Genomic DNA, 27475 nt, shown 5'->3' on the forward strand with positions numbered 1-27475 from the left:
TTCACATTGTATCAATTTGTAAAGGGTTCCTAATCCAATCCTAATAGCAATCTGAATGAGAATACTAGGTTGAATCAATTTTAACAGTAACCTAAGCAATTGAATTCATGTGGGAGCAGCTTCTTTCTTTTCCTTCAAGTGTGGGAAATTTTCTCCCCATGCAATCAAGAACAAGGCTTACTCGACATTGCGTGCTCTATAAAACAAGCTTACTCGACATTTTGGAAGACAAGGAAGACAGACTTGAGAGTTTTTACTCTTTTCCACAAAGAGGTTTCTGGGATGTGTATTAATTATGAAGATCAAGAGGAAGGCTAGGAGGATGTAGAAGGAAAGCCATAGGGTTTAGGCAAGGTATGCCGAACCATTGTTGCACTGTTATGGCTCTTATTATTGTTGTTCAATTTTCTTATTGTTTTATTTTGTCTTAGATATCATATATATTACTTCACGATTAATTTGACATTATAATTATATTCTTGATTGCAATTTTCAGAAAGGAGATCAGAAATTAATCCATATCCAATTTAATCCCGGGTGGATCCTAGGACAACACCACTGGGCTAACCAATATTAACATATCAATTTATCTTGTGAGATCTGGATCACCTGCTTTGGCATTTTAATTGGTGCACATTTGTTGGTCATTGCACTGATTGCACTAGAATAAAATAAAAGTTTAAGATCAAGAGTTTTTGTAGCAGTAATGTGTTCCACATTCTGAATACGTCATGGATAAATATGACATAGCCTAAGGGCAATCCATATGTATCAAACACAAATTATGTACATATGGACCATTACAGAAACAAACTATAACATACAAACTAATATTCTAAGAGTAGTCAGACTTGGATGATGGCTACAAATAAATGAATGCCTGGTGACCTTAAAACCCACCTGAAAAAATGAAGCATTGATGATCAATAAATAGCAAAGCAAAATCACTCAGTGAGATAAATCAACAAGGAGCCAAATACCAAAGCCGAAGCAGAATGAGCTGAATAGGTTGTGGCTCGAGGATGCAAAAAAAACGCTTAGAAGAGATCCACCTTTCTTTTCTGCATATCCTGTTTCCACTTGGGTTGTTGATAAAACGCCTCTTTAGTCATACCCAGAACCGTCTCAAACTCGGCATCAGATAAGTAGGCCTAAATATTTGAGAAGTTGAATAGAACCAAGATCACCTCTAAATCTCTTGTAGGCAAAGCATGTATGGAAGCAAAAGAAATTTGGTTTGCACTACCTCTCTTTGTTTGTAGTCAATTCCGCTGACAGGATCGCTAGACTTAGCTTTCAAGCGCTCATAACTGAATGTAGTTTCACCCCCGTTTTCATCTATCTTTGGTTCCTGTGTCACCTCAGAATCTGCATCATTGCTCTCTGATACAGAGCCATCTCCTTCTATGGGTTCCTTCTCTGGTGAAAGCTCAAAGGAATGTTCTGACTCCGAGCCCATCATTTTAATCTTTGTAGAATCTGCAGCAGGTAATGATGGTCAGAAATATTCTCAATTACAAACATTAGAGTTAAGAGTACATCTCTCATCTCATCTAGAAGGTCTTTGATCTCATCTAAAAACAAGGTTGGTTTTCCAGGCTTACTGATTCTATGGGACAATAAGCTATAATTTTCACCCAGGCAATTGGCGCATGTTCTCCATTACCTCACATCAAACGATAAGTTGTTTTTGAAAAAATGGCATACACTGTCTTGTGGAAAAAGAAAACAAAAAGCATTTAGGAGATGATCCATCTCTATGACCTTGTTCTTATACTCAGCATGCACTATAAAGCAGCCATTAGCAATCATCAATCATATAACCTACTTATACTACATGGGATGATTGATAGACATTACCATTCGCAGTCACATCTGGAGTAGGGGAAGGACTTCTGCTAATTGTTGTTGTGGAGGTTTCTGAATCCCCCCTCTTTTGTTCAGCAGTTAAAACAGAAGACAGCGCAGCAACAGCAGCTGCTCGCTGTGACCCTTGGTTTGACCGTGAAGGCTTTGGTGCTGTAGTTTTGGTGCCTGAAGATGGATTAAATGCAGATGATAGTGCCGCTAGGGCAGACGCCCTTTGAGTAGGTCCATCATGATGCACACCAGTAGACTTATCTTTAGACTGTAGTAAAACATAGGGAAGAACAATAAATTAAAATGAATCACTGAATATCTTCGTCTCTCAACTGTCAGAAGCATGTTCGTCAAACTACATGGTGTTAGATATGTTCTGCACTCAATTAAAACCCAACAAATAGTATGTTCAATTAACGTGCACAAAAAAATTCCCCATGAAAGTTGCAAGATAATAGGAATAGGAGAACCCAAGAAGGATAATATTCAAAATGGGAAGATTGATATTATTTGAGTGAAAGAAAGATGCACTTGATCTTTTTCTTGTTTCAAGCAATAACAAATATTGTTATTGCTAAGACCTAAGAATATGAAGACCACTAATACTGGAAATTATCATGAAGAATAAGACATGAGATCTCCAATAAACAAACAAAACTCAACTCAATTTAGTGCATCTAAACAAAAACAATTGCACGTTATTTTGCCAACATATTGAAATCAAGTGTAGATTCAGAGAGGTACAAGTTCCAAATGTTCTAAGAATTGTAAACATTGGACAAAAGTTAAAAAAGATGGATTTCTTGGATTCAAAGAATCATGTCAAAAAAGCCTTTCTTGATAATAACTGAAGAGATATTGTATATATGAGTTTATATTGATATCAAAAAACAAAGCAAAGAACACAATTTTTTCATAAGATAATTATATTTCTTTCCACATGATTTTCAGAAGTTACCAACCAAAGTATAAAAAGAAGTATAAGCTTTTATAGTTAGTGTTGATACTGCATGTTGTGTGTTAAAAATACTTGTCTTAGGACAGAAACCAAAGCTTTAAATACAAATGAGACTAGATAGCAGTACTGGTCAACACATAATGGTTGCAACAAAATCATCTTAGTCAGCCATGAAGATTAGAGATAAATTCAAATACTTCCATGCAGAATGCCCTGACAAACTGATAGTAACACAAATATACTATACATAAGAATAAAAAGATAAGCTAAATTCATGCTTAATGCCTTTTCTTTTCTTTAATTAGGGTTATGTCATCAATAAAAGGTCAACCCAGAACATGAGGCTTCAACAAAACATTACCCCAACACATTCATTTTGTATAACTAAACCTCCAGTTAAAGAGTAGCAGTGTACTATGCTTGCTTTGTTAACATGTTGAGATTGTTAAACATCTAAAGTAGCTCCACAGTGACTAATTCTGACACAGGATACAAGGTTTAGCCAGGCAATTATATTGCTGAGCTATGCTGGTGCCTATGCTAGTTATTTTATACCATGAACAGACTAAGTTTTTAAACAATTTTGGACACCATAAAGAGCATCCTATTGTTGATCCATATCACTCTGATATGGCTTGGTTTGTAACATAGGTGTAAACAATTTGAAACCAATGAGAGAGTCCAAGTAATTGCAATTGTGTCAACTTGCAATTCATTATTGGTTCTGATATCAACTACGATGGCAAGAATCACATCAAGGACAATTAACTTGTATTTGAGGAGTCCTTCAAGTCTACTTTTGTAACTATTTACACTTGGAAAGTTATAATACCAAGTGACAAACATGATAAAGAATTTTAAAAGTCATCCAAGTGGTCAATGATTAATGATTAAAAAGTTAACAAAACAGCAACAATAATAACAAAAGAATTGTAAGGTCCCAACTATATGGGGTCAGTTATATGGGTCTTCTGAGACATAAAAATTTATAAAAAGTCATATCTAAGTTAAGAGTATGTAAATCTTTGTTTACAATTTTTATTACGATCTTCTTAGGTCTTCCTTCACCTCTCCTCGCACTCTACTATTAATAGCAATCATTTCACTTTTCTAAGAACAATATTTGCAGGTATAGTGCATGTTCCTACTATCTTAAGCAATTCTCTTTCATTTGATACTCTACCAAGACTACACCTAATTATTTACAAATGAAAATAATTTTCTTTTATTATATTTCTTAGTAACTCCACGTATTCTCCAAAACGTCCTCATACCAATAACATAAAACTTTTATATTTGTTGTATTTTAATTGTTCAACACTTTGATCCATAAAGTATTGTTGGTCTAACAATTATCTAATAAAATTTTTATTTTGTTCTCAAATATACCCATTAATCACAAAAAACTCTCAACATGTTATTTTAATCATCTAATTTTTACTCTATGATTAACATATTCATCAATCTCTACATCTTATCCATCTAATTAGAAGTTCTTATAAAACACATAAAACTTTTACTTAAAAAAAGTTCTTATCCATCCAATTAATTATATCTTCAAGTCTATTCTTGGTATTTTTAAAATTATATCTCATATATTCAGTCCTAGTACTATGTAATCTATATTCAGTCCTTATACTACATAATATAATACCTTTAGTTTCTAAAGATTTTCTCTATAGCTCAAGTTTAAAATTAATTTCATTCAAACTTTCATCAAATAGAATAATATCATCCACAAATAACATATACTAGGGAGATCTAATTTATAAATGATGATCTATCTTTTAAATAACTAATAAGTTTATCCATTACCAATGAAAACATATAAGGATTTAATGTCGATTTTATGTCGTCCTATAGTATAAGGTAACTTACTAGACACTCTCCCAATAATTCTAATACTAATGACTTCACTATCATACATCATTTATAACATCAATATAATTAGTAGATACATCTTTCTTTTCTAACATTCACCATAATAAATCTCTAAGAAGTCTATCATAGTACTTTAAATCAAGGTTCGATATACCATACCATACCAACGTTTCGACCCGAGCTTGGTACGATACCGGTGTACCGGGCGGTACATTAGGGCATACCGAGCGGTACGTCCTGGTGTACATTAGGGCGTACTATAGCGGTACCGGGCGGTCCGCGTACCGATAACCTATCGGACCGGTACGTACCGCCCGGTATAGGCGGTATGCTTCGATACGGCAAACCTTGCTTTAAATTAATATAAACTATATATAAATCATTCTTTTTCTTTATATATTTTTCATTAATAGTCCTAATAATTAAATAACTTCTATTATTGCTATTCCTAGCATAAAACCAAATTTATTTTCAAAGACATTTGTTTCATATGTTATTTGATTTTTAATCACTCTTTCTCAAAGTTTTATATCAGTGATTTAAAAAGCGTTATGCGCCAAAAGGTGCCAAGGTCCCAAAATGCTTGAGGTGCCTAGGTACTCGCTCAAGTGAAGCTTAATGCTCTGAAATATTAAAATATAAAAATATATAATAAATTGATAAATATGATTATATAAATTAAAATACTATTAACAGTAGTTAGAGGGGGAGAAAAAAACTGTTAATAATAGTTAGAGAGGTAGAAAAGAGTCATCGACACTAGAAAGTGGAGAAGGAGAGGGCAGCGGTGATAGAGGAACTTTAAGACGATGGCAGCAACGGTGGAGGAAGTTGTGGATGGCAATAGCAAAGACGAAGGAAGTTGCGAATGGCAACAGCAACAGCGGAAACTACGGACGACATCAACAGTGGAAGCTACGAACGACAACGTCGTGGGCGAAGAAAGCTTCAAAGGTGTCCGTCGATGGTAGAGGAACTTGCGGTCCTCTCCCTCGATTATAGAAGGAGCTACACACGAAAGCAACAACAACGAAAGGAACTATGCATGAAGGCTAGGCTATCGAACCTCTCTGTCAATGACAGAGGAAGCATCAGTCTTGTGCGATGACGGTGGAGGCAATGACAAAGGAAGCATCAGTGACAACAACAGAAGTTACACTACGGTTGATGGCTTAGGGTCACGCAAGGGTGTAGGGGATGGGTTTTGCAGGTACAATTAAAGAAAGTAGCTAGTTGGTTCAATCAAACCAATTAACTTCTATTTAACCAAACTAGACTTAAAAGCCTGGTTTGATTGATGCATTTGAACTAAGCAGCTGCCCGAGGCGCCCGGCACCTAGGTTCAAGAGAGCACCTAGGTGTCACTGAAGCGTGTCGCTTGGTCGACACTTGAGATGCTTGGGCCTCATCTCACCTCACCCAAGCGCCTAGGCGAGCGCTTGGGTGGCTATTTAAACCATTGTTTCATATTCGACCTTCAATCATTTTTTCTCAACATTCATATTCAACTTTCAATCACTTTTTTAAATTTTCATAGGATGAATCATAATAACAGTTATGAATATAACCCTTATTCTTATAAATTGATACAAAAGAGCTTTTCCTCCATTCATCAGACACCTTTAAAAATCTTATAATCTTGTGAATAACTAGTTGGTCTCCTTAACTCTTCCATACCTCAATAGGGATACCATTATGCCTCACACTCTTATTTATTTTTATTTTTTTCAACCTACATTCACCTAAAACGCTCTAATTTTATAATAGATCTATTGATCACAAAATCTACGACAATTATGGAATATTTATTAAATAATTTATAAAAATAATTTCTTCATCTTTCCTTAATTTTATTATCATTAATAAGTATTCTTTGATTTTTCATCTTTAATGCATATAATATTACCTAAATCTTTACTTTTTTCCCCTAACCTTAGTAATTTGATATATCTATTCTCCCATTCTTACGTAAATTATCACTAGCCTTATATCCTACCATACTAGAAGCTCTATTAGTTTTCTTTATTTCTCCTTATTTTTATAATTTTATGAATTTTTAAAATATAAATTTTTAAGTAATAATTGCTTTTTGAACTTCCTCACACCACCACAATCTCTCTTTAAACCTACCACCACCAATCTTTTGTATATTCTCCAACAATCTCATTTGTTAAGCTCATAATCTTACTAGTCATCATCCCATATAACATTAATATATCCTAGCTAGCTTTCACACTGCCTACTACTATCTTTTTCTACTTTCATTTTCAACAGCAAATATATAATATTAGTATTGTGTTAAACCATAGCAAATGAAGATCTTTCCCAATAATACCATCCAATGTTTTAAATAGGCGCTCGCTTAAGCGCTTAAGTGACATGAGGCGAGGCGAGGTCCAAGCACCTCACACGACCTCCAAGTGATGCGATTCACTGAAGCACCGCCTTGTCACGAACGATCGTCGCGCACCCGCAACAACTCCGTTCAACGAACCGTTCGTCACTCACACCTGCATGTACAGTTGCTTGATAGTATGTTTTCTCTTAGTTTTGGGTCATTTTGCTTGTAAATATGTAAGTTCGAACAAGCTGCAGCGTTGCAAAGCGACCGCTCACCGAACCGAGCAAAACAGCCCCAAAACAGCTCAAAACAGCTCCGTTTTCGCATGCCGCGGGAGGTGAGCGGAGAACTGCCTCCGCTCACCAAAACGTCAGTCATCTCAGACCCCAGGAACCCCCCGGGTGGCACATGGCTGGATGGGGCTTCGGTTATATACCGGGCGTTGAACTCTCTTTCGCAAGTTCGCACGTGACCCTTGCGGGAACTTGTCTTCGCGCCCGGGACCAGGTGAGCGGCTGTTTGTGGGCTTGCAGCTATTCGTTCATCCTTGAAAGCCTTGTTTTTCTCCCTCTCCCTCTTTTCTCTTGTGCACACAGGGTGTTCGTCGAATTGCTTGTAAAGCTTCCCTTTTTGCGAGACTTCGGGACTTGTCCGTTGCTCGTTCTTTTGAACTAACTTATTTCTCTTTTACAGGTCCTTCGGGACCTGCAAGAGGTTACAAAGTGGGCTGATCCTTGCGGAGCAATATCGCAAGGGCGAAGCGCGACTTAGGCAACGCAAGCTAAGTTCGCGTCTTTGCCACAAGGGTAACTCGCGACTTAGGCAACGCAAGCTAAGTTCGCGTCTTTGGCCGCAAGGGTGCCTCACGCCTTAGGCAATTCCAGCTAAGGTCGTGACATTGTGGTATCAGAGCGGGCAAGCTCTTCGATCGAACAGCGAACGAACTTCGCAACTTCGCCATGGCAAAGCATCGTGGCGAATCAAGCAAGACGGGGCAAGCCGGACCCTTGCCCCAAACAGCCACAGGTGGGCTGCATGTGCACACTCGCTCGCATGTTGTTGGAGCCGCTCAAGAGGAGCACGACAGCGAACAGGACGAGCGAGAAGTTGGCAACTCTCCGCGAGCGGAGGAAGCGCAATCTGGTGCGCTAACTGGGAAAAAGAGTCATAAGGAGAGACTCACGACGACGGAGACCCACCTGGATGTTCTGGAAGCGAGCATGGAGGAACTCTACCATGACTAACAAAGACTTGTTGGGGTAGAGAGCTCGCAAGAGGAAGCGGAGTCTAGGATCGACAAGGTCGAGGCCCTAGTCGATCGACTGTCTGATGACACCAAAGACTCCGTGCAACACTTACAGGATGTTGTGGCGGAACTCACGGCAAAGGTGGCCATGCTTACAAGAACACTAAATGCGGGAGGAGGCAACACCCGCGCGGCACCGCCACAAAATTTGAGGGCACCTGAGCCTCATGGATATGGAGGGGCCAGAGATGCCAAGGAGCTCGAGAACTTTCTGTTCGACATGGAGCAATACTTCCGAGCTACAAGGCCCGATTCTGAAGATACCAAAGTTTCTATAGCAACAATGTATCTAAACGGAGATGCGAAACTTTGGTGGCGAACTCGTTGGGAGGAGATCCAACAAGGTCGGTGTCGAGTCGACACATGGGAAGACTTAAAGCGGGAGTTGAGAACTCAGTTCCTATCGGAGAACACAGAGTTCGTCGTAAGAAGGAAGTTGAGACAACTCCGCCAAAGTACCACCATCCGAGACTATGTGAAGCAGTTTTCTGCACTAATGCTGGACATACAGGACATGTCCGAGAAGGATAAGTTGTTCAGCTTCCTTGATGGTTTGAAACCATGGGCTCAACAGGAGCTGAATCGAAGGAATGTTACCGATGTGGTCGGGGCAATTGCAGCTGCAGAAAGGCTCACCGACTTTGTTTCCTCTAAAGACCCAGCGAGAAGGAAATAATCTTCAAGCAATCGCCCTCCAAAACATTCTCGAGGGAAGGAGCTCGGGGGCGAACAAAAAAAGAAGAGCTCCCACAAAGGGCCGAACCCTAAAGGCAAGGCCTCGAAACCTGGAGGATGCTTCTTGTGCGGAGGACCGCACATGGTAAGGGAGTGCCCACAGAAACAGGCACTCAATGCTTTGACGGCTTCCATCCACCCTCCCCGATCGGACAAGGGCAAAGCTGTTGCTCTTAGTTCGAGCAATTCAGAATCTAGCAGCGACGACAAGGAGTCGCAAGGACCCCGAATGGGAGCAATGCGTTTGTTGAACGCTATGCGGGGTCAAGTGGGGGAGAACACGAAGACGAAGGCACAAAAAGCAGGAAGTAGTGAACTGATGTATGTGGACATCAAGCTAAATGGCCAAACGACCCGTGCAATGGTGGATACGGGCGCTACCCACAACTTCATAGCCGATCGCGAAGCACAGCGACTTGGGTTGACCTTGGAGAAGAGCCCAAGCCGAATGAAAGCGGTGAACTCGGAGGCCAGACGAATCTCCGGGCTGGCGAAGGGAGTTCCCATCAAAATCGGGACTTGGAGCGGAAACACCAACATGATGGCCGTGCCACTGGACGACTTCCAAGTGATTCTTGGAATGGAGTTTATGCACGCGGCAAAGTTGGTGTCTATGTCGTTCCTGAACTCCCTATGTATCATGGGAGGCAATGACCCCTGTGTGGTTCCTGTCTCTCGGAGAGGAACCAAGGAGCCCCAACACATTTCGGCATTACAATTGAAGAAAGGGGTGCGAAAAGGCGAACTGACATTCGTGGCTGCTATGAAGCTAGAGCCACTCAACGAGGAGGCCATTCAAGAACCTGCTGTGGTGGCGAACGTCCTGAAAGAGTTCAAAGACGTCATGCCACCCGAGTTGCCGAAGACTCTTCCACCACGCAGAGGCGTGGATCACAGTATCGAGCTGGAGCCAGGAGTAAAGCCTCCAGCAAGACCACCCTACCGCATGCCTCCACCAGAGTTGGCAGAACTCAGGAAGCAGTTAGGTGAACTACTAAGCGGTGGTCTCATCCGCAGCTCTAAAGCACCTTTCGGAGCCCCAGTTCTCTTCCAGAAGAAACAAGATGGGAGCCTCCGATTATGCGTCGACTATCAAGCCCTCAACAAAGTGACAGTGAAGAACAAGTATCCCATCCCGCTCATTGCGGACTTGTTCGATCAATTGGGCAAGGCAAAGTATTTCTCAAAACTCGACCTTCGGTCGGGGTATTGGTAGGTGCGCATTGCTGAAGGCGACGAAGCAAAGACTACCTGTGTGACCAGATATGGAGCGTTTGAGTTCTTGGTGATGCCTTTCGGCTTAACCAACGCTCCGACCACATTTTGTACTCTCATGAACCAGCTATTCAAAGAGTATTTGGATAAGTTCGTGGTCGTCTACTTAGACGATATCGTCGTCTACAGCCAAACGCTCGAGGAGCACGTCAAGCACCTTCGGACGATTTTCAAGGTTCTCAGGGAGAACACTCTGTTCGTAAAAAGGGAGAAATGCTACTTTGCTCAGACTGAGATCCTATTCTTGGGGCATCGAATCGGTGATGGCTCCATTCGGATGGATAAGTCGAAGGTGCAAGTAGTTGCGGAATGGCAAACTCCAAAGAAGGTGCCAGAGTTGAGATCCTTCCTTGGTTTCGTCAACTACTATCGACGCTTCATTGCGGGATATTCGAAGCAGGCAACTCCACTAACGGAGTTGCTGAAGAAGGAGCAGCCTTGGAAGTGGTCTGACAAATGTGAGATAGCATTCCAAGATCTGAAGGCTGCTGTTCTAGAAGAACCAGTGCTCAAATTGCCAAACTATGGAGAGCCCTTTGAAGTCCATACAGATGCTTCGGACTTCGCTATTGGGGGAGTACTCATGCAGGAAGGTCATCCGGTGGCCTACGAGAGCCGCAAACTCAACGAGACCGAGAGGCGGTATCCAGTGCATGAGAAAGAGATGACAGCAGTGATCCACTGTCTGCGAGTTTGGCGACACTACCTCCTCGGGTCGCGATTTGTGCTGAGGACAGACAACATCGCCCTGAGCTATTTCCAAACTCAGAAGAAGCTCTCCCCAAAGCAGGCACGGTGGCAGGACTTCTTGGCTGAATTTGATATGGCGATGGAGTACAAGCCTAGGAAGGCGAATGTCATGGCCGATGCGCTGAGTCGGAAGGTGGAATGCGTGAATGCTGCACAGCTGGAGGGCAGAGGCCAAGCAAGTCAGTTGCACTCCAACTTCCTTTCCCGAATCAAAGATGGACTGTATAGTGATCCCCAAGCAGTTATCCTGATGCAGCTCATCAAAGAAGGCAAGGCACGACGATTTTGGGTCCAAGAGGGACTTGTTTACACAAAAGGGAATAGCGTCTATGTTCCCCGAGTGGACAATTTAAGGCGTGAACTCTTAAAAGAGTGTCACGATTCCCTTTGGGCTGGACACCCGGGCATTCACAGAACGTTGACTCTCATGGAGAGGGCCTTCTACTGGCCGAAGATGGGGATTGATGTGGAGGAATACGTTCGAACATGCCTTACTTGCCAACAAGACAAGGTGGAGCAGCGGAAGCCGGTGGGACTTTTGGAGCCGTTGCCCGTACTAGAAAGGCCGTGGGAGAGCATTTCCTTAGACTTCATATCAAGCTTGCCACCTGTAGGGGGACTCGGATCGATACTCGTGGTAGTCGATCGGTTTTCAAATTATGCAACTTTCATTGCTGCTCCCCTACACTGTTTAGCAGAAGAGGCGGCCAGACTGATGATGAAGAATGTAGTGAAGTATTGGGGAGTCCCGCACAATATCATTAGTGATCGAGACGCTCGGTTCCTGGGACGATTCTGGACCGAGCTATTCAAATTGTTGGGGTCAAAGTTATACTTATCTACAAGCCTCCACCCCCAGACGGATGGCCAGACTGAAAGAATAAACTCGCTCTTGGAACAATATCTTCGGCACTACGTGAGTGCCAATCAACGAGATTGGGTGAAGCTGTTGGACATTGCCCAATTCTCTTACAACTTGCAGCGGAGCTCTGCATCCAACAAGAGCCCCTTCGAGATTATCACAGGACAACAACCGTCGACTCCACACACCATGGCAATTGGGTATACTGGGAGCAGTCCATCAGCCTATCATTTTGCAAAGGAGTGGCATCGAAATGCAGATATTGCACGGGCTTACTTGGAGAAGGCGGCAAAACGGATGAAGAAGTGGGCGGACTTGGGAAGGCGACCACAAGAGTTCAAAGTTGGCGATTTGGTGTTGGTAAGGCTCCAACCAGCATCACTCCAATTCTTCAGGAACAAAGTCCACAAAGGATTGGTGCGTAAGTATGAAGGGCCCTTCCCAATTATCAGCAGGGTAGGCAATGTCTCTTACAAGTTGCAGCTGCCGGCGTGGTTCAAAATTCACAACGTTCTTCACGCTAGCAACCTAAAAGCCTACCACTCGGATATGCAAGATGCTTCCAGAAGTGTTCCAACTCGGCTACCTCCCATCACAGCCTCCTACGAGAAGCGAGTGGAAACCATTCTGGCGGATCGCAAGATGAAGCTACGATAAGTCTGTCACGACCTTAGGCAATTCCAGCTAAGATCGTGACAGCCTGGGAGCTTGTCTAAGCCCAAGTGTCAGTCGCCTTAGGCGAGCCCGAGTGAAAGTGGTGTAGCGTAAGAAATTGTAAGAGAAAGGATGAGATTGGAAGAGAAAGGGATCTAGGCGAAAAGGAGGGAATTGATCTGAAGGCGAATATAACGAAATCGATCAATGCTTAGCGATGAAGAATTGAACTATGCTCGACGATGGATGGGAGGGCAGAAAATATGATCTCGTTTTTAGGCAAAAAGATAGGGTTTTGAAGGCGAAATTGGATGGCAAAAGACGCAATGGATGGGAGGTTAGAAGTGATCTCGTTGGAAGATGAAAAGATAACATTTTGAAGGCGACAGATGGGAGGATAGAAGACTCGCTAGAAGACATAATCTCTTTACTTTATCTTTCATGGTATACCTTTTCTTAGCCCAAGATGCGATGCATGATGAACGTAAGAAGCAATTAGTGTGCTGTGAGAAGCAATAAATAGCATACTAAGTAGCAATAAGTAGTACACTAAGTAGTAATAAGTGCATTAAGTATTAACTCGCAATAAATAGCACTTTTATTCTAATTTCGTTGCGTCAAGATGCCAATTGACTCATCCATTTCTAGATTTGGGTCAGAAATCACCTATCAAATAGGATTGAGCTCAAATTATGAGTCAAATTAGGCATAGCAGTCAAAGAATTACCCTGTAATATATATTTCGAGTCAATTACATTATTTCAATTTGATGTGCCATTTTTATTTTTATCATCATATTTATTAATTATAATACATATTTTTTATATTATAATATTTTGGAGGGCCTCGCTTCCCTCAAGCGAGCGCCTAGCACCTCTGACGTTTTGAGATCTTGATGCCTTTTAGCGCCTAACACTTTTTAAACCATTGCTATCATCTAGTATGGAGCCGCTACAACCTCAAATTTAATATTCCATCTGGTATGAAATATAACCTCAAGCTTAATACAACCATCTGATATGAGGCCACTGCAACCACAAGCTTAATAATACCAATTGGTATGGAGACACCATAGACTACAGTTATGACTATGGTCTATCTTCATCTCATTTTTTATGTGAGTATTAACAATTACAACATCTAAAAAAATTTGAAGTCATACAATCCTCTTCATTTCTATCCTCATAAGTTCATAACAAAAGTCCTCATGTGCTCCTTTAAATTCACAACATATTTTTACTACATGTCCATGCATATCTCGTCTAATAATAAGTTTACAAATTGTTGATATCCATTGATCTCAAAATTCTCTTTTGGTTTAATCATCCAACCCAATTTGACGGGGCATAAGAACTTATAACATTCAAAATTTCTCCTCCTAAAACAAAGCTATAATTCTATCCCCAAATTTCTTCACATCTACAATATTTTCCTTTAGATTCTTCTTTACAACAATGCTTGCACTTCTATTTATTATTTTTCCAAGAGTGATCATGTTAGTTTGGCAAGTCCCATAGTCCCACATCGGGAAAATCAGACTTGTTGTCTCGTCTTGGAACTATAAATAAGGGCCTGAGCTTTGATGTTAGACACGACAGACACACCACGAGAAGTACCACAGACACCACAAGAAGTACAGCAGGCATCACAAGAAAACCTGCTTATGGTTTGAAGTCTTCTTGTTTAGGAAGCTGAAGGTGTTTTATGGCCTAGGAACATTTCCTAAGGCATTTGTAAGTGTCCCTCTTTTATAGTAGTAATTTGCTCCTCTTTCTTCCGTGGATGTAGGTCAAAGTCAATTGACCGAACCACGTATATCTGGTGTTCTGGTGTTTTGTTTGTTCTTGTCGCTTTATTCTTTCCGCTTTATTATCTTGTTGTGTTGCCAAAATTATCCTTTGGTAAATATCCTGGGGCTAGCTCTAACAAACTGGTATCAGAGCCTGGTTCTGGGATCTTTTGGCAACAATGACAATATCAAAGATCGTTGTCGAGAAATTCGATAGAAATGTCAACTTCGGCATGTGGCAACTCAAGATGGAGGCCATTCTGGTTCAAGACGGAGTTGATTTGGCACTTCAGGGTGCTGAGAACATTCCAGATGGTACGTTAAAAGAAGATCTTGCGGGTATGGATAAGAAGGCCCGATCCAGCATCATTCTAAATCTCTCTGATGAGGTTTTACGGGAGGTAGCTACGGAGACTACGGCTAAGAGCATGTGGGACAAACTTAAAGCCTTGTACATGAAGAGGACAGTGGAGAATCGTCTCTACTTGAAGCAGAGTCTGTATATGCTTCGGATGGTTGAAGGTACATCTATACTCTCGCATCTTGATAAGTTTGATTCTTTGGTTATGGATTTGGAGAATATAGATGCAAAAATTGATGATGAGGATAAGGCTTTGTTGCTCTTGTGTTCTCTTCCCCAATCTTTTAAGCATTTCCGTGATACTTTGATTTATGGAAAAGAAACAGTTTCGTATTAGGAAATTAAATCTGCACTAAAATCTAAGGAGCAAATAGACAGAGATATCACTGGGGAAAGTAAAGGAAATCAGGCTGAGGGTCTGGTTGTCAGGGATAAAATGGATAAAAGAGAATTTGACAGTAGTAGATCTAAATCTAGATCTAAATCCAGACATAGAAATTTGGAATGCAGATATTGTCATAAAATGGGGCACATTAAATCTGATTGCTTTAAATTGAAAAATAAATTAAAGCAAAAGGAAAAATTTGTTGAGAAAACTATTGAATCCGCTGAAGCTAGTGTAGCTTCTGATGAGAATTTTGGAAATATTTTCTTTGCTACTGATGACAGGACAAAGTCTAAAAATGAATGGATTTTAGATTCAGGTTGTTCTTATCACATGTGTCCCAATAGGGATTTGTTTTCCACATATGAATCTTGTAATGGTGGAATTGTTTTGATGGGCAATAATGCCGCATGTGATGTTGTTGGTAGAGGAACAATCCGAATTAAAATGCATGATGGTATTGTGAGGACGCTCACTAATGTTAGACATGTTCCTGATTTGAAAAAGAATCTCATCTCTTTAGGCACCCTAGAGGCCCTTGGGTGTAAATACACAGCTGAAGGTGGAGTTATGAAAGTTTCTAGAAGTGCTCTTATTGTTATGAAAGCTTGTAGGTCTGGTAGCTTGTATATTCTGCAGGGAACTACTGTCACAGGTTCAGTTGCAGTTTCGTCATCATCATTGTCTGATTCTGACATCACCAAATTATGGCATATACGTCATATGAGAAATATTCGACCACCACAAAGGTATGCAAATTTGGTTGCATATGCTTTGTCTGTTGCAGAAGAAACAAGTGAAGTTGGTGAGCCTACTTCCTATTCAGATGCAGTTTCTTGTGATAATTCCGCTAAGTGGTTGATTGCTGAGGGGAAAGTCCTTGTTCAGAGAATTCATACGAAGGACGATTCAGCTGATATGTTTACGAAGCCTCTTCCGGTTTACAAGTTCAAGCAGTGCTTGGACTTGGTTGGTGTTCATTGTTGGTGATTGCCCGTTGGGGCTTTTGTGAAGAAGGTGGAGCAAGTTTTGTTGGGACATGCCAAGGTGGAGATTTGTTAGTTTGGCAAGTCCCATAGTCCCACATCGGGAAAATCAGACTTGTTGTCTCGTCTTGGAACTATAAATAAGGGCCTGAGCTTTGATGTTAGACACGACAGACACACCACGAGAAGTACCACAGACACCACAAGAAGTACAGCAGGCATCACAAGAAAACCTGCTTATGGTTTGAAGTCTTCTTGTTTAGGAAGCTGAAGGTGTTTTATGGCCTAGGAACATTTCCTAAGGCATTTGTAAGTGTCCCTCTTTTATAGTAGTAATTTGCTCCTCTTTCTTCCGTGGATGTAGGTCAAAGTCAATTGACCGAACCACGTATATCTGGTGTTCTGGTGTTTTGTTTGTTCTTGTCGCTTTATTCTTTCCGCTTTATTATCTTGTTGTGTTGCCAAAATTATCCTTTGGTAAATATCCTGGGGCTAGCTCGATCAAACTCTAAATTTTTCTCTAGTATCCTTTAAAAAAATATTGTTTATTCTTCTAATCATTGTATCTATCAAATCTTGTCTTTTTCCTAAAAATATTCCTATATTCCAAGTTGTTATCTTAATCATATGATCTTGGACTAGACTCTTTACTTGCATCAATCCAAAAACATTGAGTAAAGAGGTCATCCAATCGTCCATGCAGTCTGGAAGATAAAGAAGCCTATAGTTGGTCATCTAAAAGATGATAGAACATAGACTGTTGCATCAACCGATTCTAATACTAAAACATTCAATCCATACAGGTATCATTCGAGGATGCTTCATTCTCCACCAATTTTTGAACCTTGTTGTGAGAAGTTAGTTGGAACAGAGTCAACAGACCAAATCAGTTAAACCAAAATAGAGGATCGAATTTGCTAAGAAGACAAAGAAGACGAGAAGAAGAAAGAGTAAAGGGTTAGTAGTTGCTACAATTGGCAACCATGAGGGGTAAAAAAAAATAGAGAAGGAAAGTGGAAACGACAAAAATCAAACATTGTAATACTGTGTTTTCAATTCCCATCGCCATGAGAACAGGATGCAACACTAGCACTTGATATAGTGTATGGTCTGACCACTAACGGATATCAATACTGGATAGAAATTTTAATTCTTGGTATGAACATTATTTATCTATTATAAGTCATCTTAATGAAATATTCTATAATTCCACACTACAATTCACTGTTAGCTTTTATACAATTTTTTTATCTATTATCTATCATAATTTTGAAGTTAAACATTTTACATATTATGAATGTAAAAGAATCTTTTAGCAGGTACTATTCTTTAACAGATTCAGTATTTGACCAAAAGTATGTCTTTCAATCATTTATTTACAAATAGAAATACTTAAAAAATCAAAAAACAAATATTTATTCATAAAGAGAGTATATGTGCATATCCAGTTTTGCTAATCAATCCAATCAAGCTTATCCAATCAAGTCTAGACAGTCTTGATTCTGTTTTAAATGTTTTTTAATAAAATAGAAACTGCAAAAACAACTAATTACCATCAAGGTCAGCTAATCCAACAAATTTAAGTTGAATGACACTGCCAATGAACAAACTGACAGAAACATAGATGATAAAAAAAAGAAAGAAAAGAAGTTGAAAAGAATAAGGAAGAAAAAGGAGGAAAGGATAAAGAGTATAATATAGAAAGAGGGAATTTCCTACAAAGTTTTATTAACCTCACTTGTTATCACTAATATGATGCTTGTTGTTATTGTTACTCAGTTGCCGTAACGAGAAGAGTGTGCGAGAAAAAAAAAAAGGTGTGAGGTGAGAGAAAAAGAAGAGAGAGAGATGGAGGATATTGAGATAGAGATAGAGGGAGTGAGAAAAATAGATATGAAAGGGTATGAGGATGACATCTAATGATATTATAAATTGGAATCCTCAATTTCTTGCATCTCAACAACCCATTGGTATAAACCCAAACTTATTAACTGCAGGGACCAACCTTCAACTCTAAATGGAAATTATTTGATCAAAAAATTTTTAAAATAATTGCACAAAATCCTAACCCATATATGGATTATGGATGGCCAGGCATCAAAAGATCCATATAACTGATGCCAAATAGTTGGATCTTTACAGGAAAATCCTAACTGATGATGGATGGAAAGAGGCCTGAAGATTTAACAACTGGCGATCACATTTTAATATTTTTAATTAGTTTTAAATATATCCTTCAATTTAATAAATTATATATATGATATAAAATTTACCATGTAGTAGTATTTGGCTTTTCTTTAAATTAGTGTTCCAATCAATCCTAGTCTAATTACATTGATCTAAGATGTCTAAGTACCAATAATCCCAAGAGCCCTTTATCAACCTAGAAAACTCAGTAGAAGCCATAACGTCATGCATCTATTGTTACTATACCCCACAACACTTATGTGGCTTCGTGGAGTCCTGATGCTTAAAAATAGTTAGATGATGACTCAATCATACTAGATTCAATTTAAGAATTGAGTTAAGATTCAAGTTAAGACTCAAATCAAGATCCAATTGAGCCCCAACTAACCCTTTTGCCTGAGGGGAGTAAATTTGTATTTTCATGCTAGTTAAAGCCAAATTAGTATCAAGAAGCTCTAATGTAGTATAGGTGAGGCTATATATTTTTTCTTATAAATGTCTGTGAGATTTGGGTATACAGGAATAACTTTTGATCCCTCAACTTGTATGGTGGTAAGCTCTATTATTTCCTACTTATGAGTAGAAGAGGAAAGGGATGAGAATCTACAATTAAAAATCTTAAAAGCACTAAAGAAAAACTAAAGTTATCAATGATAATCCCCTTAAATTCCTCTCTTCTTCTCTATTCCTTGTCTCATTCTCTTATCTATCTCTTCTCTCTTGTCCAACTCTCTCTATCTCTCATTTCTCTTCTTTTTCTCTCAAAATATTGAAGTTGTCAAGCTCTAAGAGTGATACCTTCTTCCTTCGAAGAAGAAGGCCCTTGCAAGAGAAAATTCTATCATATATATAAACATAAAAATCTATTTCACTACGATTAATTGAAAAACAAATGATACAAATTTTAAATTACTAATAACACAAACCTTAGTACACGCTAACGACACTTTTAAGCTGTTATTTAATTTTGTGTCAGCCAGCACTCCTGAGTCCTGATGATTGTTAATTGTCTGACATGACATCTTCAGATATGAAACCTTATCTTAAAATGATTTATGGATGAAAAAATATAAGTCAAAGACTCAAATTATATTTCAGTATACTGTATAGTTAGAGGAAAGAAAGAACCTACCATTACAGTATTAAGTATTAACTATCATATATATTGTGGCGCAACAGATGGCCAAATACCAACACAGCAAGTGATAGTTCCAAGTAATCATGGATTTATGTACAATCAGCACCCAGCAAGTCTTGCTAAACTCTAAAATCCAAATGTTAATAACTTAATATACATAGATAATGGATGGCTCAATCTGGTTAAGAAAACAAGTTAACATGGATATTTACAAATAGCAACATTAGAAAGTATATAATTATTTTGAGTTAAAGAAGAAAAGAAACCACTAGTTGCTTACAAAGAACTCACATGCAAGGAAGATTTTAGAACAAGTATGCAAACCTTTTCTTGCTGGAGGAGTAAAACAAAAAATACATAATTAAGATCTAGAAAGACAGGCTTTCAAATATCACTATTTTTTCTCTCTTCATTTTCTGGTTGCTTTTGCTAGCTTAACAGTTAATTTTAGTACAAGCAACTTCATAAGCTAATTTCTTATTTAAGTGATAAAGTTAAGCTTGATTATAGATGGGGTATAACTGTGTAAACTTGCTAATAAATATGTACCTCTGAAGCATGCATTCCAGTCCCAAATAGATGTGATAGTTTCTTCTGGAAAGAATTTCCTTGAACCTGTATCATATGTTACTATTCTTAGTTATGCTAATATAAAGTATATGCAGTACAAATCAGAAAATAAAAGGTTACTATTCTTATTATAACAAGAATTTGCATCAATAAAAGCTAGCAACATTGAGTCACAAATTTATCTTGACACCAAGAAAATACATAACCTTTTGCATATACTTAGTGCATAGTATAAACATCCATAGCTTTAGGAGATGATGCATGCATGACAAAAGAATTCAACATGATGGCTTCAAAAATACTCATGCCTTTCTCATTAAATAGGAAAAAAAGTATATCTACATCCAATAATTTACTCCCCCAAGTACAGGAGAAAGACAAGAAATAGCAAGATTGTTAAAGATCAGTAAAAGAGAAGGCATTTTTAGGTCCACATTATGGTTGGAAATCACCACAAGCAGATCCGGGACTGAGAGCAAAAGATGCAGCTGGGTTTGCTTATGTCAATTTACTTTTTAGTCTATTTTATTCATAATAAGTTTACATCAGAATTTTCTTTTCTTTTTTTTTTTGTATATAATCATATGATTTTTGCCATAAAATTTGCTATTAGAAATACTTAGAGAACACTCTATTTGAAGGCTCTTTTAAGCTGGGATATTTGTCCAACTAATTTGAAATCCTTTGTTCAACCTTCAGTTTACCAGCCAAGATCAGTCATTCCCTCTTTTCTTTGGGGCTCATAGTAAACTTCTCAATTTATTCAAGTTCTTGACAGTTACATCTACTATATCCAGATAGTCACACCAACTTGAGCATGTTTAATTTACTTGAGATTGAAGAGATAAGAAACAATTATTCAATAAAAATGATACAAGGTAAAGCTCAACCATAAAACATACCATAGCCTTTGCAGGGTCCCAAGAGAAATATGTCGTGAAGAAACAAGGTTCATTACCCTCTGTAATTTTATAAAGTGGTGCATGTGGGGATAAACCTTCTAGTGGCACTGCAAGCTCTATGTATTTCTGAAAAAAGAAGTTTGGTAGCTTTAATTGTTGCAACAGCAAACTCTAGTATGACAAATAAAAAGAAAGCTCTGCCAGTACCTGTCCTATATCAAATGCATTTTGCTTCTCATTGGAATCTACAGAATGTCCAATCCATACAAAGACCTCAGCGTGGGTGTCAAACAGCAACATGTCTTCAGTTAACAAATCATCTTGAGAATAATTGAAGACTTCATTAACCTGCAAGATGTACAGAGGAATATACAAGCAAGACTAGAGTGTTCACCAAATACATGAGAATTTCCATCAAACATTACAGTTGGAAGCATTCACTCACCTCTAGTTTTTCTGGTGAAGGTTGTTTGACCACAAATGAATAGAAGATATCAGAACATCAGATTGATGAAAAATAAATCAAAATAAATGTAGTCTTGGAAATTCATCAAAAGATATATTCCTAAAATTTATCAAACCTTTTTTAAACAAAAAGGTATACAAGTGGGGATCTCTAACAATATCTTGTTTGATCTTTTGGCTGGTATAACTTTGCTTCCCACCAAGAGCAAACCAGAAAGCAGAGCTTTCCGTTCCCTCCTTTACATGCTTTAGTGCAACACCTGGCTGCAGAAGAAAAAATAATTTTCTGTATTCATGGTGTTGGTAAGAAATTACTCTTATATATATATATATATATATATATATATATATATATATATATATATATATATACACACACACACACACACACATAAATGCTTATAGATATTCATACATATATGATATATCAATATGAGTGTATATATTTATAGATTTATAGATATAGTGATGCAGGCAAGGTACCTCAATAATGTAGAGGAATGATGTCAGTGACCATCAAAGTCCATAAAAAGCTTGCCTTTCCAAAACCAAAATTTGGCACACTAAAGCTAACCCATTCACAAATAGGTCAAAGCAAATTCATTCTATGATAAGCCAAAAATAAAAATGAGCAACCTTTCTACTTTCTTGTTTGTTGAAATTAAATGACAGTAGAAATAAACAATAATACAGTTATGCAAAGACCCAAACAGGAACCACCACAGAACAGATACAAAAAATTGGCTAGTTGTGAACCAACACCACAAGTCTTAAACAATTTGCACCAAGCTCTACCAAATTTAAACCATGCTCCAACACTGCAGCTACTTGGTTTTGAAATTTCCATCAAGCTTTTTTAGAAAGAAAGATTTCAAACACAATCCAATTTTCAATCAAAAGTTCCACTATGTGGTCATATCAATTGAAAAGGCAGTCAAAATCAAATCTATGCAAAATCAAAGCTATGTACTGCAACCTAGAAGAATGCCAGTGATGTTTTAGTTTATCCTCAAGTAATCCAAGTAAAACTTGTGCCTACTCTCACTGATGTTTATAAGACACCAGAAATAGGATTCCTAGGTACAGAATTTGGTTTCAAAAGATCTACAATAGTAAAAAGTAAAAAAAGAAACACTATTTCATACACATCAAAACACATGGTCATCTTGAGAACAGAAATTTCACCAGGTAAGAGCCAGATAAAAAATATAAAGAAGCTCAGTAATTAAACAAAGATATTCAACTTGAGATTGATTACTAATTTATTATTAGCTTTCTCTTCTGTTTGCAAAGATTTATACACTGTAATTCACACAAACCATGATGATACATTTCTGGCTTAGTACATACTGTGCAATGACAGTCCACAACCACCTATGCTGGTCAGCATAGACCAAAATGATCATCTTGACTCTGTATTGTCTTTTGTTCGCAAAAATAAGATAATGCTAGAACTTGGACCACACTAGCCAAGCTGGCGATCGTTGATTATAGTTATTACTCTACATGATATGCATGTATGTATGCATCATGCAGCTACTTATCTACTAGAATAAATAAACACAAAGGGAAAGACAAGAAAACAAAAAAAGAAAAATCATATAGAATACAATTATACTTAGTAACTTCCCATGATATGTAGCAAGATAATGATTCCCTAATAAGCAGAGATTTCTAAATTTGATTTTTTTAATCTTTTTACAACATTGGAGACATCTCTCTAATCAAGACAAGGTTGAAAGATTATTAGGAGTATTAAGTAAATTGATTTCATCAGTAAAATCATTTAGCTTTTGAGTGTTTATGCATAGTCTTGAGTGCCTAAACAACAACTTACAACAAGACTATTCCATGGCCTTCAAGCGAGTTGCAGCAATTTATAAGCTGATAATTTAGACAAATCTCTGACTTTAAAATCTAGAAGCAATCTCTGACTTTCATAAGGAACCTTTCTTTTATGATCTCATAAATTCTGGTCACACTGCCAACATATCACTGAGATATATACTGCATTTTTTGCAGCTGCCAGAACAGATATTTTGAAGTTCCAGAAATTTCATATAAGAAATGTTGGCATATTAGAAGCAAGGTATGCAGTTTCGAATAATACTGCCTGGTACACGGACCGCTCGTTACCGGACGGTATATATATATAATTTTTTTTTAAAGGCGACGTCGCCCAGAGAAGGAAAAAATAAAATTATATATATATATAATTTTTTTTTTTAAAGGCGACGTCACGTCGCCTCGACGACGTCGCCCGGACAAGGAAATATATATATATATAAAAAAGGCGACATGACGTCGCCTTTTATAAATATATTTTATATATATATAATATTTTTTATATAAATATTTTATATAAAAAAATCTTTTATATATAAATATTTTATATAAAAAAATCTTTTATATATATAAAATATTTAAAAAAAATATTTTATATATAAAAATGAGGCGACATCATCAAATTATATATATATATATATATATATATATATATATATATATATATATATATATATATATATATATATATATATATATATATACTGAGCGGTATACCGAATGATATATCGCTCGGTATACTGTATCATACCGTACCGAGTGAATGTCAAAACGCCGGTACGATACGATATTTCAAACCTTGATTAGAAGTATCCACTAACATTCTGGAACAGTGAAACAGAACAATTGGATTATAGATATTTTAAACAAAAAGGATGATTGTATTTACAAGCTCTAAAATGGGAACTGTGAAATGTGAATCATTCATAAAAAAAAATGGTTCCTTATGAAAGGATTCTTTAATTTACAATCTCTAAAACATGAACTGTGAATCATTTATGAAAGAGTGGTTTACCAGCTGTCCAGGAACAACCACTATGGAAATCAGCAATATGGATGTAAGCTAAATTTGAAAAAAACAAGGAATAAGTGCCTTTTTGTTTTAAATATTGCCTAAACAAGTTACCAATAATGATAAGGGCGGCATGCCAATCCGAATTGACAATAAACAAAAGCTACAGTTGAGTTCTTTTGAGTCAAATCAAATTGTCATTATTCAAAAGGGATACAAAATCCTATTTAGAGTTGTATTAATGCAAGTTGCAATGAAATCCTACCCTGGTTTGGAGAAACATAAATATTACTGTCCCATAAGTTATTTTAGTTTGCTTAGTATGTCTGTCTAAGAATGAACTGTTTACTTTTTTATTAAGTTCTCATATTCATACTACAACTAAGATTTAAGTTCAAATCTAGAGGTGGCTTTACATGGGAGTATGTGGAATTACAACTTCTCCAAAAGAACGAAAAGTTTCATTCCTTCAGTAAGTTTAGAAGTTGGGTCTATAAAGTCTTAAACAAATTTTAGAGATAATTGTAATAGGTTTTAATCTGAATAATGAAGTTCCATTGACTTTAATTTATCTCTTTTCTGACGTTCGTTCTCTTTCTCTATCCTCTTCTATTTTTTGCAAACTAAGTACTTTGTAGTTTGTACACTGTTAATTGTCTAATGACATGGTTCTCAAATGAAAGAAGTGTATGTTGGCTTGACATGAAACGATTAAAGATGATAACAAATCAACCCAGATATTATACAACATTTTGCATGCTTTACCTTTAGAAATTCTGCAATTTGTGCGGCCCATTGTTGTTGTTCAAAGGTACTTGAACTTCCATTCCAATTGAAAAGTGAATTCCCAGATTGCAAAATGAAACAATCTGTGGAACTTAATGATGTTGCCACCTAAAACAGAATGATTATCATTGTATTGTAGTGCTCATGCATCCAACTCAAATTCATATATGCATGTACAAAGAATCTTTCACAGAAATGCCAATCTAAGTGCAGATGATATTTTGTTAAATAAAAATGGAAAGGTTCCATGGTGCTCATCTGCCATTAAATGAGGACAATACTTTTGTTAAATAAAAATGAAAATGTTCCATGGTGATCATCTGCCATGATGGCTTATTAATGTGGCCTGAACAGCTTAAGAAGCTACTGAGGAAACCAAGATTGATTACTTGCAACCTTCTGGCATGTCAAGTGCCAGGTTAAGTCTTGTAGTGCCCCTCTTTGTTGAACTATACCTTCTATTATGCATATAGTGAGAAGTCCTGGTAGTTATTCATTAGTTGATGATCTATTAATATATTACTGGTAGAAGTCAGTTACAGAAATAGCTAAGCATGTTGCATTGGACGATCAACCAATAATAGAATATCCATAAGCCTCAATAACAAATTTTAGCTGCCATGTGAATTATTCTGTGCTCTTAAGCAAGGTATGTAATACCGTACCGTACCGATATTTTGAGGTTGACTCGGTATGGTACGGTACCGGTGTACCGAGCGGTACACCAGGACATACCGAACGATTTTAAATATTTTTTCCTCTACTGTAGTACTGTAGCACTGCTATAGCATAGCATCGTAATATGTTCCGTCCGGTAGTGGACAGTCCGTGTATCGGTATGTCATCGGACCAGTACGTACCACCCGTACCGAACGATACCATTTGAAATTGCATACCATGCTCTCAAGTAAGCATAAAACCCTTCAATGTCCCGAGATATTCCACGTATCGACTTAAGTTGGACAATAGAATCGGAAGAGCTTTCTTTATTATTTTTATGAATTGAGTCATATAAAAATGTTTAAAATTGTGAATTACTTCTAAACACCACTTAAATTTTCGTTTGACTACCGGCTTAATTTGTAATATGTGAGATGATAAGGTACCCAGAATGACAGGAAGTAAAGTTTTATCTCTCGTACTATATAAGCTAAGGATGGCACCAAGGAAAAATTCTGGGCTCAGACAGAATGATTTCATCACTTGCCCCTCCAATTGGTCTGTCATAATTCATCTGCTCAATCTTAATCTTCCTGAAGTTGCTTTTCTATCATAACTTTGCTACATAATAGTTCTTGTTTCAAGAAAGAGTTCAAATGGATAAAATGGGTCAAACATAGCAAGTAATCTACAAAAGATAACTTTATATTTGAGCAATTTTCGCTCAGGAAACAAGGGTAAGCACCATGGTTCTACATTCCACCCAGACCAGTACATACCATACCAGGAGGCATATACTGGTCCACCAGCTGACTGAGTCGCAGACCGCCCTGAACCAAGCAGTCCGGTAGTGGAACAGGGCTTACCGTGCTGGTAAGCATGGTGAATCAAGCAGTAAGCCCACCTAGGGGTAATTTACCTCAAAGAGAGGTGTAAAAGAGGACTTTTCAACCATATCTTCAATCACTTTGCCCAAACCTGCCTCTTATCTCTCTTTCCTTTCACTCAAATCTCTTTCAAATTGAAAAATTAGTTGAAGGAGAAGCCCAAATTCTCAAGGTGAATGTTGGAATTGAAGATCCAGCAGAATATTTCTTCAAAATTAGGTTAATCAGGTCCTTATTTCTTAGCCTGATAATCTAATTTTAGGCTTAATTAGGCCAATATTAGACAGAGTTCTAAGATCTATCTTCAATTTACACTTTAAATAGGGCATGATCCATAATAATAAACAATGCAGATCTTACCCTTGCAGATCTATCCCAAACATGAGCGTATAAAATTAGGTGAATCCTTGCATGGTGATAGTTGCTCAAGCATGGCTCAAGAGTACAATTGTGATAGACATGGCTCAAGAGTACAATTTTCAGAGACAAACATATCTTATGACATGCAACAAGAGTACAATTGTGATAGACATGGCTCAAGCATACTACAGCCTACATAGCCGCATTTGCCACGATCCTACTTGCCTGGGGAACATCCTACCACACAGAGTTCATGTGTTAAGTCATGGTACACTGTTTATCAGCATCAGATGTCATGGGAGCAGCTTCATACTTGAGTCCCATAGATATACTGTATTGATCTACAAATCTACCTGACCGACCCACCCTGCAATCGAACTGGTAGGATTAGGCATATGATTTCATCATAAAATCATTTACTACGTACCATGGTTTTCAATACTGTACCATACCGTTCGATACGGGTGGTATATACCGGTCCGATAGAGGACTAGTACGGGTGGTATATCGGTACATCTTA

General features: G+C 37.8%; 1 protein-coding gene across 1 annotated transcript in view; it reads right to left on the reverse strand.

The window, feature by feature from the left end:
• Window positions 1-662: 662 nt before the first annotated feature.
• The window catches only part of LOC135626006 (villin-2-like), a 44468-nt gene continuing 17655 nt past the window's right edge, over window positions 663-27475 (reverse strand). The window contains exons 13-22 of the mRNA XM_065131197.1: window positions 25028-25156; window positions 21522-21669; window positions 21386-21396; window positions 21148-21288; window positions 20941-21066; window positions 20018-20083; window positions 1861-2128; window positions 1247-1479; window positions 981-1151; window positions 663-900 (exon numbers count right to left, since the gene is read on the reverse strand). Coding sequence (XP_064987269.1) covers window positions 1038-1151; window positions 1247-1479; window positions 1861-2128; window positions 20018-20083; window positions 20941-21066; window positions 21148-21288; window positions 21386-21396; window positions 21522-21669; window positions 25028-25156 — 1236 coding nt within the window. The 3' untranslated portion in view covers window positions 663-900; window positions 981-1037. The remainder of the gene's footprint in view (window positions 901-980; window positions 1152-1246; window positions 1480-1860; window positions 2129-20017; window positions 20084-20940; window positions 21067-21147; window positions 21289-21385; window positions 21397-21521; window positions 21670-25027; window positions 25157-27475) is intronic.

This window comes from Musa acuminata, chromosome BXJ2-10 (genome assembly GCF_036884655.1).
Source record: "Musa acuminata AAA Group cultivar baxijiao chromosome BXJ2-10, Cavendish_Baxijiao_AAA, whole genome shotgun sequence".
NCBI classification, from domain to species: domain Eukaryota; kingdom Viridiplantae; phylum Streptophyta; class Magnoliopsida; order Zingiberales; family Musaceae; genus Musa; species Musa acuminata.